Below are 15,135 nucleotides of genomic sequence, written 5' to 3' on the forward strand. Positions count from 1 at the left end.
TACAGCTATTAAAATTAGTATTACCATTTCAAAATGCTGAGGTCGATAATTCGAAAACGATGACCTGCATGTAAGAAGTTCATGAAAAGTACTTATGATATTTCATTCCACAATATACACTCTCAACATTTCATTTTTGTGGCACTATGTATAAAATATTATGAATTACTTATGTAAAATTTCACATTTTTAATACATTTTTCATTTGTCTAATGATATCTTAGATAATATCAAGAAACCTTTGAGTTTTATTTGGAAGAATCACGATTTCACTCCTACTTTAAATTTCAACAGATTGGCCAGTTAGAAGTACCGCAACTAATAATAAATTCTCGAAAAATCCGCTTTCAAGAAGTCCGATTTTGTATCGCTCTAAAACGATAATCACTTTGATCTACGTATATAACACAAAGTCAAAAAATATCTATCACCATTTTTTCAATTCCCTTTATGTTGGAACTTTCGATACGGCCTTAAGTAGATCGGAACTGGCCGACTTTTCCAAGTTCAATTTCATCGGGTCATGGTGGTGTTGGTGTAGGTTTTGTTCCATTTTTTGTTGTTTCTCTTGCTGTTGTTGTTTGTGTCTTTCTTGCTCCTCTCTTTCTCTCCTCGCCTGCTCGTTGATTTCTTTTACTGCTCGTAATTCTTTTTTAAGTTTCATTCTACGATTTTGGAACCAAATTTTTATTTGCCTCTCTGTCAAGCAAAGAGCATGAGCGATCTCGATACGTCTTCTTCTTGTTAAATAGTGATTGAAGTGGAACTCTTTTTCTAATTCAAGGGTTTGAAAACGGGTGTACGTTTGTCGGCCTCGTCGTCTCGGACAACCATTAGGACCTGAAAAAAAAACCATCATTTATGTATCAGGCTGAAACAATATATATATAAGTTCAATCTTTCAGACAAATACCAGACGAACAGACGATAGAAGATGAATAGTGTTAGTTTTCTAACGGTCTCAAATAAATTCAATTGAATTGCACTTCATACCATACTTTCTTAGATATATAACAAAATAAAATTGGAGAAGAATGTTTTCTACTAACTTTGTTGGGGTATTTTCAAGCATTCGGCTTAATTTATTCAATGAAAAAAGAATTACTTTTTGATTCTCTGATAAAACTTTGATTCTATATTAATAAAGTCATAAATTGCCTATTTTGGAGGTCAGCATAAGTCAGGCAACGCTCTCACGATGGCTACGCTGTGAAAAAGATTAAAACAAAGCATGTTCATGCTTCAGACAGGAGACAGTTATGTTATATGTGCTTTTCGACTTGACACGTTTTCAGAATAAATAATAAAACCAAGTTCACGCTTCAAGAAAGCGTGTTATGTGTGAGGGAGTACCTTATTGTTCATTTTGGAGAATGAATAGGCAGACGAGGATTTCTTGAGTGGCCCGCATGGTCATGTGACCTGAGGCTCTGTGATTTCTTCATGTGGGGTCTTCACAAGAACCACGCACCCTTCCAAACCTCCGAATTGTAATTGATGAAGAATTTGAAGCTCTTCGCGGATAGCTTGACATGCTTCGCCGCACCTGCAACTCCGTTCAGAAACGTTGCCGTAAATGCATTGATCAATTTGAACAATTAAAGTAATCTGGAATCTCTTTATCCATATCTATATCTAACACCTTTCAATAAATTGATTTTGACGATGTATTTTTTTAATGCAAATTTGTTGCATGGCTTATGCCGACTTGTATGTATACATTTATATCAATATCAAATACAACGTGTAAAATTAATAGCAGTATCAAGGGGACTATGTCCATTAATCTGATTCTAGTTCCTTTCAATTCTTTCTATCATATCAATAAGTATCTTGTTATGAAAATAAAAGATACGTGCCTTATCGGAGAAAGAAGCCCTTCACACATAATTTTTTTCAGTAATTTAATTACGTGGAATAAATTCCTGCGAGATTATTTGTAAGGAGAGTTTTATTGAACATTCTCAATAATTTCTCCAATCGACGACTTAGATATTTTGAATTATCTCATTAGCAAAATGTGTATACATTACATAGGTAAAACATGTACAACTGTCAGAGCTAGGTTAAATGACAGTATTTTTAAAATCAAAAGCAGCTTAACGGATTCATAACATCAGTAAGTGGATAAATTTTGATCTCCTCGCCATTTCTTAGACATTTATCATCAAGAACACATGACAATAGTGTCTTACGGAGAAATAGGTACAATCATGCTGATTTGAGGTGGAAAAAAGTAACCAGTTTACTCCAAGATTGGTGCGAACTCAAATATTTCAATTGTCATATTATTTGGTACTATACGTATATTAATCTTATAACAAGTACAATGCCGAGCTCCATAAACTACTACTGTCAATCTCTGTTAAACGATATGGATCATTGTAATTTATAATTATTGAGGAGGAAAGTATATTATTTATATTGAATTGAAGTTTATAGAAAAAGAAGCTGACAGAAAGAAAAAAAATGATGATCGATCTAAAAGAAGTGTAAGAACAAATTGTTACATTAACAAGTGAATATATTAAACCCACTCATTATTATTTACTTAGTTACCAATTTATGAATTTCTTCTGTATGTATGTATACAGGTGTTCCTGTTCACAGTTTATCTTTTAATCCCACTCATTTTAGAACGTATAGGATGTGAAATATCTCTTGCTGCAAAAGATCTTCATCTTCTCTTTCATACGGTTCCGAGTGTAATTCTCAGGACTTCCGTAGTTTCTTATTTGTCGTCATGTACGTAGCAACGTCTATATAATAACTATACATATTGCTCCATAAATTGTTTTTTTCCCATTTATCATCTTTTCTAGTGTTTTCTCTATTGACGTGTAGTTGATTCCACACAAGAGTTAAGGTACTACGGCGGGTTTGTTCTAATTCTATTTCTAAGTAAAACTTGACACATGTTTCAAATGCATATATACAATTGCCATTACAAAATATTAACTATACTAATGAGTCCACTTTCACTCGTACGGGAGTGTTCAGATGGAGCCGAGATATTGAAAATTCTCATTCACTTCATTTCTCGACAGAGTTCAAAATAAATTTCTGGTGTGGAAATATTGGGAATATTTCCTTGGGGACCCTCGAATTGCAACAAAATTAGAATAATCACCTCATTTACAGTTTTAACAGAAAATTTGTTCATGATCAAATAAACAGAACCATTTTGAAGAAAGAACCGATATGTAATTCATGCAGGATGAAGTACTATCTTATTTTCTTGTCATTTTATGTTGAGAGATTGGTAGAAGCAGGGATTTTCGACGCGAAGTCGGAAGTATAATATCACCATGCATTAAATACTTAATACGGACTTTTGCCTGTTGTTCTTAATCAACCATCTTATTAAGTCAAGACGAAATATGTTGAAACATACTTCATCGTTCATGTCAAATACTTGTATTAAATTCTATAAAAATTAAGAAGACTTTGGCGAATCAATTTAATGCAATCAAGAAATTATTTATATTAAATTAGGTCTCCACGACCTGTTTACTGTTACTCGCTTCGTGTCTATGTCGCTCCGCTCCATGTCGGTTTTACGGGTGCGAGTCCTATCGCCTTGCTCCTCAACTATGTCTCATGACGATTATATACAATCAGTGGTTCTTATTGCATAAAATGGACAATAAACATTGAAGAAGAATTCAATCAATGATAACTTTTGATAATGTATCGGTAATTGTGCAGATGTGTATATGATAAATTCTTTTGGAAAAATATTTATGACAAAGTTCTTATATTTCCAATAATAAACATGTTGTAATAGTGTTGAAAATTTAGTTATAATAGAAAGTAAACTAAATATTTCTCCGTTGTCTATTTTTATAAATATACATTAGCAGCTACTGAATCAACTAGGTGAATGTTATTGAATCTATATATACATCTTGTTTTTACTAGAGCTTCCTCCCTATACTGATAACTACACCATTCATTAGAGATACTAAGTTGTATGTATTGAAATTATCCACAAACTTTTGCTTATTTTAATAACTTTATTTCAAACTTATAGACAAATATTTAATTATTTTGAATCATAACTAAAATTGCTTCATATTTATATATTTATAATCAGAATCGAGGAACATTTTCATCAAAAAGTGATCTGACATTTGACTCCGATACATGTTCTGAACTTTTTAACCCACATGGTTGGTGGAGAAACTCCACTGTAACAGAAAGTTATTTCTAGGATTCTTTCAGTAATCAGCTTGATATAGCAAAAAAATGTAAGGGCTTTTCTGGTACTGATCGTTTCAATACGTTCTGAAATTGTTGACAACTACTATTTTGTTTTTATGAAATACGAAATTTCAATTAATATGAAAAGTGATAATATGATAATAAATAGAAAGTAATTGATTCACGATTTTATCATCATTCCACCAAAAGGAATACATAATTTCATCAGTGGGTAAAGTGGTACTTTACACTGTTTATAAGTAGTGGATAAAACCTTATATTCAACAATCTGTTAGAGAGAATAGTAGTACATTATTTTGAGATAAAAGTTGGTTCTAGGAATAAATGCTTAGATTTTTCGATTATTATCTCTAATCGCATTTTTTGCAGATTACTATGACCTATACGGGGTACAACAATTTAGAGATATGACATTATCGTCGATTTTGTTACATAGCCCCAACGTGTACATAACCGCCAAATATGTGTTTTTAATTCCTTAACAATCACCAGAGCAGAGAATTTGATTAGTTGAATTAAGAAAATGCTCATTTTATGTCCGTTGACTTATTAACAATATCCTAAACTAGCGAAATTCGTTTTGAAGATGATTTAAGGCAAAAATTTTCCTTAGTCATTTCGTATAAAGTGCTTTTAGCATTAATATCTGGGGATATTGGTGGTTATTCCATAGGTTACAAGACTTTCGAAATGGGAGGCGCATCATTTTGTTGCAACCAGCTGTCTATTCAGGTTATGAATATGTATAGAGCTAGGAAACAACTAAGAAGACTGTGGTACTAATTCCTCTTGCAGGAATTCCAAATATCCTACCCATTGAAAGTTTTATAAAGAATATTGGTCCTTCAAATCTTGAATTTTTCACAATCTCTTCCTAATTATTCACTTTTGGGGGTTAACTATGGTATTCCCTTCTTTTCTACCTTTTGAACCACAATTTTTGTTTATTTACGTAAATTCATTGTAAGAAATGATAACATGTACTATGATTTTGTTTGTATTAAGTAGATCAATATTTTATTCACAAAACTGTAGTCTTCGATCGGGATCTTATTCCAGGAATTTCTGGAGGGTTCATAAATACAGGGTCTTTCAAGACGAGCTGAATCGATATGTATATGGGAAAGTACTGATCGTTTCAGGTAGAATAATTTCACTTCTCTGAAACTTCCGGTTATGCTGAAAGTGGACCCAATATAACTTTATATAAGGCATCGTATGCCTAAAGTACACCATTTTTTAATTATTTCACATATTCGAAATTTTTGGACACATTCAGCCCTCCACTAACAAAATTATATTTGAGTGGGTGAGATCTAATATTTTTGGAATTTGAACAAATAACAATTACAGCTTTCAAAATATGTGAAAACTTAGACAAAAATTTATTTGGGGTGTTCAGAAAATGATGCCGAATTTTGCTATCTAAAAACTTAAGAGGACTTCGTTTGTAAATTCATACAAGTATCTCAAATTAACGGTTTTTGTAAAACTTTAAGAAAATTGAAATCCTCATGGCTTTCAATTGTCGGTTGTCTGGAGCGACTAAAAAAAAGCTAACATACCAACAAACGAAAGAAGACTGTCAGGAAAGAGTTCGGAATGCATTTCGAACTCTTTCACCGCAAGAAATTCGAAACGCCACTCAGCACGGGTTTTTAAGAACAATCCATAAATGTTTGCAAGGTGGGGACAACCATTTCGAACATATACTTTAAGTTTCAGTTTTCAGTCACTTTTGTTATTCGATGTTCGCCATCGGCAGTTGACAATTAAAAACCATGAGGATTTCAAGTTTTTTCAAGTTTCTACAAAAACCGTTAATTTGAGATATATGAATTTACTAATGAAGTCTCCTTAATTTAAAGCGTAGAATCCAATGGGGGTTGCCACTTGCAAAAATTAAGTTTTCAAAGTTTTTAGATAGCGAAAATCGGCACCATTTTTTGATCCACCTATTTAAATTTTTGCCAAGATTTTCACAGATTTTGGAACCTGTGTTATTTGTCCAAATCCCAAAAATATTAGACCTGCCTCACTAAGAAATATAATTTTTTAGTGGAGGGCTGTATGTGTCTAAAAATTTCGAAAATTAGAAATAATTAGGAAATGGTGGACTTTAGGTATACCGTGCCTTATATAAACTTATATCGAAATTTTGCGTATATTCTCAAAATTTCATAAAAACCATAGCAGTTTCAGAAAACTGAAATTATTTTAGCTGAAACGAGCATTTTGGAAAACCCACGCACTCAAATTTTCAAAACACTAGTTGACGTCGTTTTATTAACAACCAGCTAAATAAGAAATCTGATTAGATAATAGTTAATTCATATCTTCTCTAAAGCAGTTTTTGCAATTAGAATACTGTGCGACATGGTTAGCCGATAGATATATGTTTTTCTGTATATATGCGTAACTGTTTATATTTGTACAATATCCAATCATTTAATAATTAACTTTGGTATATTTGAGTTAGATAAACAATTTTGAAAAATCTTTCTCAAAGAAAACAATTCTTATAATCGATATTCCTAAGCCTTTTTATTCAATATCTAGCGGGTAGTGTTTCATAAAATGATGATGTATGAAGGTATAGGACATAAACCCTGTAAAGGAGGACATCAAAGTGATAGTTTGTCATTTAACCTATATTGGTATTTTATGTAAAACATCGCAAATAGACATACATAAATACGGGCCCAAGCATTTTTTTAAAAAATATAATTTGATGATTGGATTTCACCAAATATAAGGCTCATACTATATATTCCCTGTATGAATTTCAAATAATTTCAACTACATATTATCAAGAAATAGATCTAACTTGTTGATATACAAGAAGGAGTAAGAAGGCAAACAAACGAAGTGCATCTGTTGTTTTTCAAGGATATCTACAAAAGAACTCGATAACATTCTCCATATTTGATCGTTTTAAGAACCTTGGAAGGACGTTAAAAAGTACTCTGCTTAACTTAACGCACAGAAAATAATCTATATATTAAAAAGTTTATCAATTCAAATTTTTGATGACTATATATCAATTATATATTTTACTGAAAACATTAACAAGCAACTATGATGTTTTAAATATTAATTGCTCATTTACAGGAATAAAATTGTTTCTACTGTGATCTTCAGTAGAGATCTGCACGAAGCTTTTGTTTTGATATATATGATCTTCAGTTCTTGGTTTTTAATCATTCACAGCTCAGTTCCGTTTCACTTATTGGGTCTGTTTTGTTTAGATTTCGTATATATTACTAAGATTATCTGAAAAGTTTCCGAACTCCACCTGGAGGTGTCAGCACTTATCAATATAAATTAGGAAATCTATGACTTTTCCTTTTTTCTAACCTTAAATTTCCCTTACAAGAGAGAGATTTTCATCAGACAAGAAGTTTATCGCCTTTATATCCTTGAAAGGGACTATGTTGAAAAATAAAAATGTTTATAGAAAAAATGTCTTGCCTCTGTGTTAGGTCGGAAACTTTCCAGACAACTTTTGTAGTTAATATCTCCAACTTTTAAGTCGAGGAGTGGTCATTTAACTACAATCTTAATACATAGAAATTGGTGAATTGTAGAAATCGTAATAGTTTTTGACAGATACTTTGACAAATAATTTTATGTTTGTATAGATTAATTATGTATAGTAACCAATGTATCATTATAAGTATAATTTAATACAGTAGTGGATCTCTCACGCATAACTATCAAAATTCAGTGAAAAAATTACTGGTTGCAATAGCATGCCAATTTACCGGAATGGGTAAGGTCAAGAAGAAAAGAAGAAATATTAATTTTACACATTGTTATACGTCAAAAATGACGTTTCGTTCAAAGTTTAATAATGAAACTAAATTTCAGTATCAAAGTTCGATTCTAACAAGTTCAGTTAGCAAAAGCTAACAAATAATTAAATTTCGAGATGGGAGATAAATGTTGTCCCAGCCGCGCTTGCTCTCCCTCTTGCGCCGGTGCTGGTAAAACTGCACAGGAAATTCACCAAGGTAATGAGGAGAACAGAACATTCCTAGTTGTAACTAATTGGAGAATGTATGGAAACAAAGTTCAGATAAGTGATCTAATCAAATGTATTAAAAAGTTAAAAATTCGAGACAAGGAAATAATAATAGCTCCTCCATCCATATATTTGGAATATACTCATCGTTTGGCAGGTAATATTGTAGGAGTTGCTTGCCAAAACTGCTATTATCCCGATAAAGGTCCGTATACGGGGGAGATTTCCCCTGCGATGTTGAGAGATATGTGCATAGAATGGGTAATTTTGGGATATTCTGATCGCCGTTATACGTTTTGCGAATCAGACGAACTAATTGCTTACAAAGTAGGATATGCTTTGAATTGTGGCCTAAACGTAATACTGTGTGTAAGCGATACATTAAAAGACTGCAAAGAAGGTAAAACTATGGAAGCCATTTTTCGACAATTGAAATGTGTTTCAAATCAGGTACCCAACAAACATTATTGGCATAAAGTTGTTATAGCTTACGAGCCGGTATGGGCTACGGGTTTGTGCAAACCACCCGATCCGCAGCAAGTTCAAGACATACTTGCGTGTATACGAACTAATTTTAGTAAATGTATTAACGCAGAAGCAGCAGCGAGTATGAGAATTATCTATGGAGGTTGTATTTCTGGAGATAATTGTGACGAATACGCTATAATGCCTGATATTGATGGTTTTTTAATTAACGAGTATGTTCTTAAGCCCGGATTCAACGAGATACTGAATGTTAATCCCATACCTTAGATGAACACAGTTTTATGCGAGGTGGTATATTTACAGTTGAATAGATGAACCTAGGTTGGCCAAATAAGGACTTACATAAATACTAAAGTTATGAATAATGTATAGGTTTGCGTAGCGTCTTTTGGAATAACTAAATTAATAATAAAATGGTTCTTTATTTTTACTGCAGTTCATTTCATAGCAAATTGACAAAATATTTAAAAAATCAATCATATCATATCGAAATGCGTTGGTGCATCTGATACAGTGTGTCCATACTATTTTATTTTATCGTTGTTATTACGAGTAACATTATTATTCATAAGTTCGGCATAGTGGAAAATCGAGAACCGAAGTTCAAAAGCTCTACACTTTAGTGGCGTAAAAAATTTATTCACTTTTCATTAGTTTTTTGTTGAACAATATAGTTTGTTAGTGCGTGTAGGTGGAAATAGGGCTATTGGAATTATAAACTCAGCTCACGTATGTACAATATTTATCTAGAATTTTGCACAACACTGTAACTGTTGGGGATTTCACTGACTAACAGTACGACAGCGACTCATTTGATTACGAATGGTTGATTCGACAACTAGAACTGAAACTATATAATAATATTTTCCTACTTGCAAATAACGTTGTAGGTAGTATCACTTAGATAAATTTAGGACGACTGTGCGCTGCAAATTGCATACAAGTACTGTAAATGGACTGGAACGGTAAAGGAGTAATATATCTGTCAAGTGGAGTACTACGGGGAATTTGCAGTGGCACAAACATTCTCTTTGGGTGCTAGCAAGGAAATCAGCTAATTGATGTGACACTTATTTAGCTTAACTATATAGTGTCACAGGCCAAGTTTCCTTGTAATGCGGTGCCGAATTACCGAGATCAATTCTAGAATCTCTCTCCCTTTGGAAAAACACCGTATTATGTTTGATGGTATACGAGCTTTATAAGTAGGGAGTGGAATATCCAATTGATGTCGAGTTTTTCTATATAGGTAGAATACTGGCTAGTAGTAGTGACTTAGAACAAAAGCGAATCATTTTTGAGAATGCGTCGCCAGAAGTTGAATTCTCAGAATCAGCCTTGAGATGCCTTTTCAGTTTTCGTAAAATCATTTGTGAGGGGCGAAAGACACGTGTAAGGTATTAAAAAATTATGACTTTCAATAGACTTTTTGGAAAAACCGTGACAACCTGTGATTTTGTAGCAATGTCGTATAAAATATTATACTAACGAATTTATATGAAATTAATACATCGTATGTGTACAACAGAAGCAAAACCAGCAGAAACTAATGGAAAATAATGTGGATAGTTGCCAGAACTTTGACAATTCCTATACTAATTTTTACGATGTCTCCAACTTGTCAGAAGGAAGCGATATTATCCAGTATAACAGCTTTTTTGTATCGTGTACCAATGATGTCTTGGCAACATAAAAATGTTTCTGATAGTGCTTTACTTCTTTTTGAGTTGCTTATAATAATATTTTAAAAATATTTATAGAAATAATACAACAATTCCTTTAATAAAAATTTTAATTTAACAATTACATATTAATTTTTTATGAAAACTGAATATCAAATTTTATATGTATTTAATATGTCCATCTAGTAGTGAATACGACAGAATAAATTTTTAATATTTTTTTAAATTTTCATACTGTTACTACTAATAAATCTGACTAAAATCATTACGACTAAAGTGAAGGAATATACCTCGTTTTCCAGTTAAGTGATAAAACTTTCACAATTTGCAGTTTCCTGAAAGTCCATTATCTTACTTAGTAAACCCTTTGGATATTTCTGCAAGCAATAAAAAATTTAGAGAATGGTACTTTCTTTTTTTATGACTTAAGGGTGTGCACTAAAACCCTTTTAAATAGATCGAAAAAAAAAACAGAAAGAATGTAGAAAAAAGTAAACTACTTTCACCAATTGAAAGTATGATCCTTATATACCTTCTATACTGTATACGTACATTAGAATCATACAATGATTATGAATAAACTTCAGTATTGCTTAACTGTATTTGGATGTATAAAATGTTTATAGGACACGTGTAAGATTCTAGGTGATTATTTGAACTATACGTTTAATTTGTATACAAAATTTAAATCATCCGTAAATGGAATCATAATCAACTGTTTCCCAAAACACAGACTTGATAGACTTGGAATCAGCACCTAGTCTTTTGCAACAAAAATTATTCTGTTGTTAGTTAGCTTCATAAAATCGCTTTTGAAAAGAACAAATGAAAGGCATAGATATATATGGTTACAGTGTAAAAAATATTCAGTTGTTCCACATAATATCATTTCCAATTTCCCTAAACCATCCAAGAAATAATCTTTCGGTACCAAAATATTGGCCAGTTACAGTTTCCTATGTTCTGAATGATTTAATCAATAAACATCACGGATAAACATTCGGATGAAGTCTATTTTTGGACTATAATTTTTTTTCTGTGGTATAGTTTTGCAGTTTTACAGAAAAATCTACTTGATTACGTCGAACATGGTTTAAAATTTTTATGCGAGCAAGCTTTTGCATTAACTAATTACCGCACTCTCCTCGCAAATAGCTTTTTCATTATAACAATCCGTTTATTTACCCTTTCTGAAGTAGTTACATGAAATAACGGTCCCGGACGTCCAGAAGCATCTTTATTGATATGGCGTCTTCTAAAAGCCAAAATCAAATACAAATCAATCTATATGGCCCCTCGGGATTCTCCATATCCACCCAATAACAAAAACACTCTTTATATGAGTGATAAGGATAACCTATCTTTTAGATTGATAAATCTTTGACAGATGACATCAGATACATTACAGATGCTGACAATATAATCAACGGTTGCGTTAGTTTCATTAACTTTCTCGTAGATAACTGTAACACCAAATAAATTTCAATAATAAGAAGAAAAGCATCACAAACCTGTTATTCCTTCAAAATATGTTCGTTTATCTCAGTTTTTGAATAATGACTTGTTCTGTTGAAAATAAATTGTCAAAAATATGATAATGCCAAATAATTATCACAAAAATATCTTATGTTTTTATGAATGTACGGGCGATATGACCTATAACAATAATATAATAAAGAAATAAAAAATTGTATAAGAGAATGCGAACGAGAAATCATAAAAAACACACATTTATCAGACACTTTCATCCTTATCCTGACACTATACATTTCCCTGACACTGATTTATTCCAATCCGAGGAAGAGTGCGGGAGGTCTTGTCTGTGATATTACAGCCAAATTGTAAATGTAGGGAAGAAGGAAGATACAGACATAAGCGCACCCAAAAGAATCTTAATTAACGAAGTTATGTTCCCGATAGTAAACTATGAAAAATTTATTACATTATTTTCTTCACTTTGTTTAGCTGTTTATAAGTTTGTCAGTGAATCCGCAATCCAGCGACACAATTTGATTCGATACGATTTTGAATACTAAATACCTCAAATCCTTTTCAAACTAAAAGTACTTATTTCAAATGGATATTTTTTTGTTCTCATTATTTTAATTTTATGATCGAAACGCCACAATTAATTAGAATCATCATTCGCAGGTGAAAATGAATATTTTTTGCATAAATTCAAATTGATTCAGATTCATATGAGGCTTTTTATATTTGATATTAAATATGCATTATAGGCTTACTTAGGTACTCTAAAAGTATATAGTTTTCTTTTCGCTACGAAAAAATATCTAATTTCTAAGTCAGTATTTGCTGTCATTAATGTACTATCGGGTGGTTATTAGCTTCAAACTTAAATTTTTAGTGAACAATAAGATATTCCAGCTCTGCCTATGATTGTGTTGGGTGGACTCAGTAGCCCAGTGCTTTAATAGCCGGTCCCAAGCATGGATAAAAGTGGAGGGTTCCAAGTGAGGCCAGCGACCTGCTTGGGCAAAAATGTGCTCCTAGAACCAATGGCATAGCCTCGGAATTGACCAATGGAAACGGCCTAGAGGGAACAACTAAACGCAAACGATTTTATTCAGAGTGGGATGCTGGAATGTAACATCATTCAATAACAAGGATCAAGAAATTATTTTTGATATGAAAAGACATAAGTTAAATATGTGTGCCCTATCGGAGACCAAAAAGAAGGGCATAGGAAACAGCAAATATGGAGAGTAGATACTGTTATATAGCGGTAAGGATAAAAATGAGAGAGCAGCATCAGGAGTAGGTCTACAGCTACAGGAGAAATTTGAAGCCCACATTAAAAATGTGAAATACATTAACGACAGACTATTACAGGTGACAATCGAACTACAAAGGTCAAAACCAACACACATAATAAGTGTTTATGCACCAGATCCGAGCAAACCACAAGTAGATATAGACTTATTCTACCACATATTACAATCAATTTTGGTGGTATACCTAAAGAGGATGAGGTAATAATTCTGGGAGATTTCAATGCGAAAATTGGTCATGAAGTTATACCAGGTATTAAAAATCGAATTAATGAAGAGACCATAGATGAAAGTGGTGATCAAATGGTACAAATGTGCATACAGAATAAACTAAGAATTAATAACACCTTCTACCCACATAAACCACAACATAAGTATACCTCCGAAAACATAGGTCAACAATAAACTACGTGGTCACAAATAGAAATATCCATCCGACGATAATAGAGGACGTGAGATCTTTCGTTTCCGCCAACGCTAGAACGAACCACCATCTTGAACAGTCGTGCAAGTACTCTGTAAGAAATCCATCAGGATAGAAGTAAACTTAATATGGAATTCCTATCCGAAGTCTTAAATAAACACCTATGTCAAGGAAGGCTCAGAGGAAAAATAGATGCGAACAACATCCAAGACTGGGACTACGTCGAAACGACATGGGCAAAGTTAAGAGCGAACATTCTGGAAGCAGCAGAGGAATCATTTTGAAGAAGAACCATAAAGAAGGGGGGAAAATCAAATACAAAATACTGGTTCAGAAAAGAAATTAAGATGCTGGCTGAAGAGAAGAGAAAATCGTACTTCTGTATAGGTCCAAAGCAGTGAGAACCAACAAATGAGTACATACAGAACACAAAAATCAATATGGAAAAATGGGAGAGGTATTTTTGAAAACTCTACGACTCAACAACAAGTACATCAACAGAGAACTTAGATCAAGATGAGGAACAAATTGAGAGATGTACCATATGATCAAGTATGGAGGTCACATCACACGAAGAACTACGGACTATTTTCAATATTAATGTCCCGAGTGCATGTCAAATTGTCGATAATTTAATTTTCTCGAGTGCGCGAATGCGCACGAGAGGAAATTATGAGACAATTTGACATGCACGAGAGGGCATTTTGGCAGACTATTTCCTGAGAAAAATTTAATTTAAAATAAACAATAATTGTTCTTTTTCTTAAAATATAAAATTAAAACCAAATGATGTTTATTAATCCCAGACGAAAATTTGGCACTAGTGCAAATTATCGATAATTTGCACTAGTGCAGTATTATCGCTGAAATTTGATCGTTGCTAGGTAAACATAAAATATTACAGCTTTTTGGTTGGCTTAAATTTTTCGAAGGAAATAGTCAATAAAATACTTCACGCCAAGAGTATATTATTAAATTACGGAAAAGACTATAGAGTTCAATAAGACATATGTGCTTCATCCATCTCATCCAAGCATTTGATAGAGTACGATTGAAGGATGTAACAAATCTACTGAAGAGAAGGAAGATTCACCTTAACATAATAAGTAATCGAAAACACCGATAATTACACTTATATCAGAATGGAAAATAAACTGAGCAGAAGAATACCTGGGACGGCCGGTATCAGACAAGGAGACAGCCTCATCCTGATCTTGTTCAGCATCGTAATGGATGAGATTATAAACGAGGTTAAGCAAGCTGGAAGAGGATACCGGATGGGAAACAAAGAAATAAAAATAGTATGTTATGCTTATGACGCAGTGATCATCTCAGAAGACGAAGAAAACTTACAAAGGCTACTGTATAGGTTTGAAAAAATAGCGAAAGCTTCTAACATGCGAATATCCCTAAAGAAAACCAAATCTTTCAAAGTATCCAGAGAACCGAGAAGTTGTAAACTCGCAATATACGATTAAAGTGTAGAACAAGTGATGTCATTCAAAT

At 32.7% G+C, this 15,135-nt stretch overlaps 1 protein-coding gene across 1 annotated transcript in view; it reads right to left on the minus strand.

Annotated features, from left to right (window-relative positions):
• Positions 1-431: 431 nt before the first annotated feature.
• Positions 432-15,135, minus strand: part of LOC130442546 (homeobox protein abdominal-A homolog) — a 146,654-nt gene continuing 131,950 nt past the window's right edge. The window contains exon 3 of the mRNA XM_056776734.1: positions 432-840. Coding sequence (XP_056632712.1) covers positions 449-840 — 392 coding nt within the window. The 3' untranslated portion in view covers positions 432-448. The remainder of the gene's footprint in view (positions 841-15,135) is intronic.

Source organism: Diorhabda sublineata, chromosome 4 (genome assembly GCF_026230105.1).
Source record: "Diorhabda sublineata isolate icDioSubl1.1 chromosome 4, icDioSubl1.1, whole genome shotgun sequence".
Lineage (NCBI taxonomy): Eukaryota > Metazoa > Arthropoda > Insecta > Coleoptera > Chrysomelidae > Diorhabda > Diorhabda sublineata.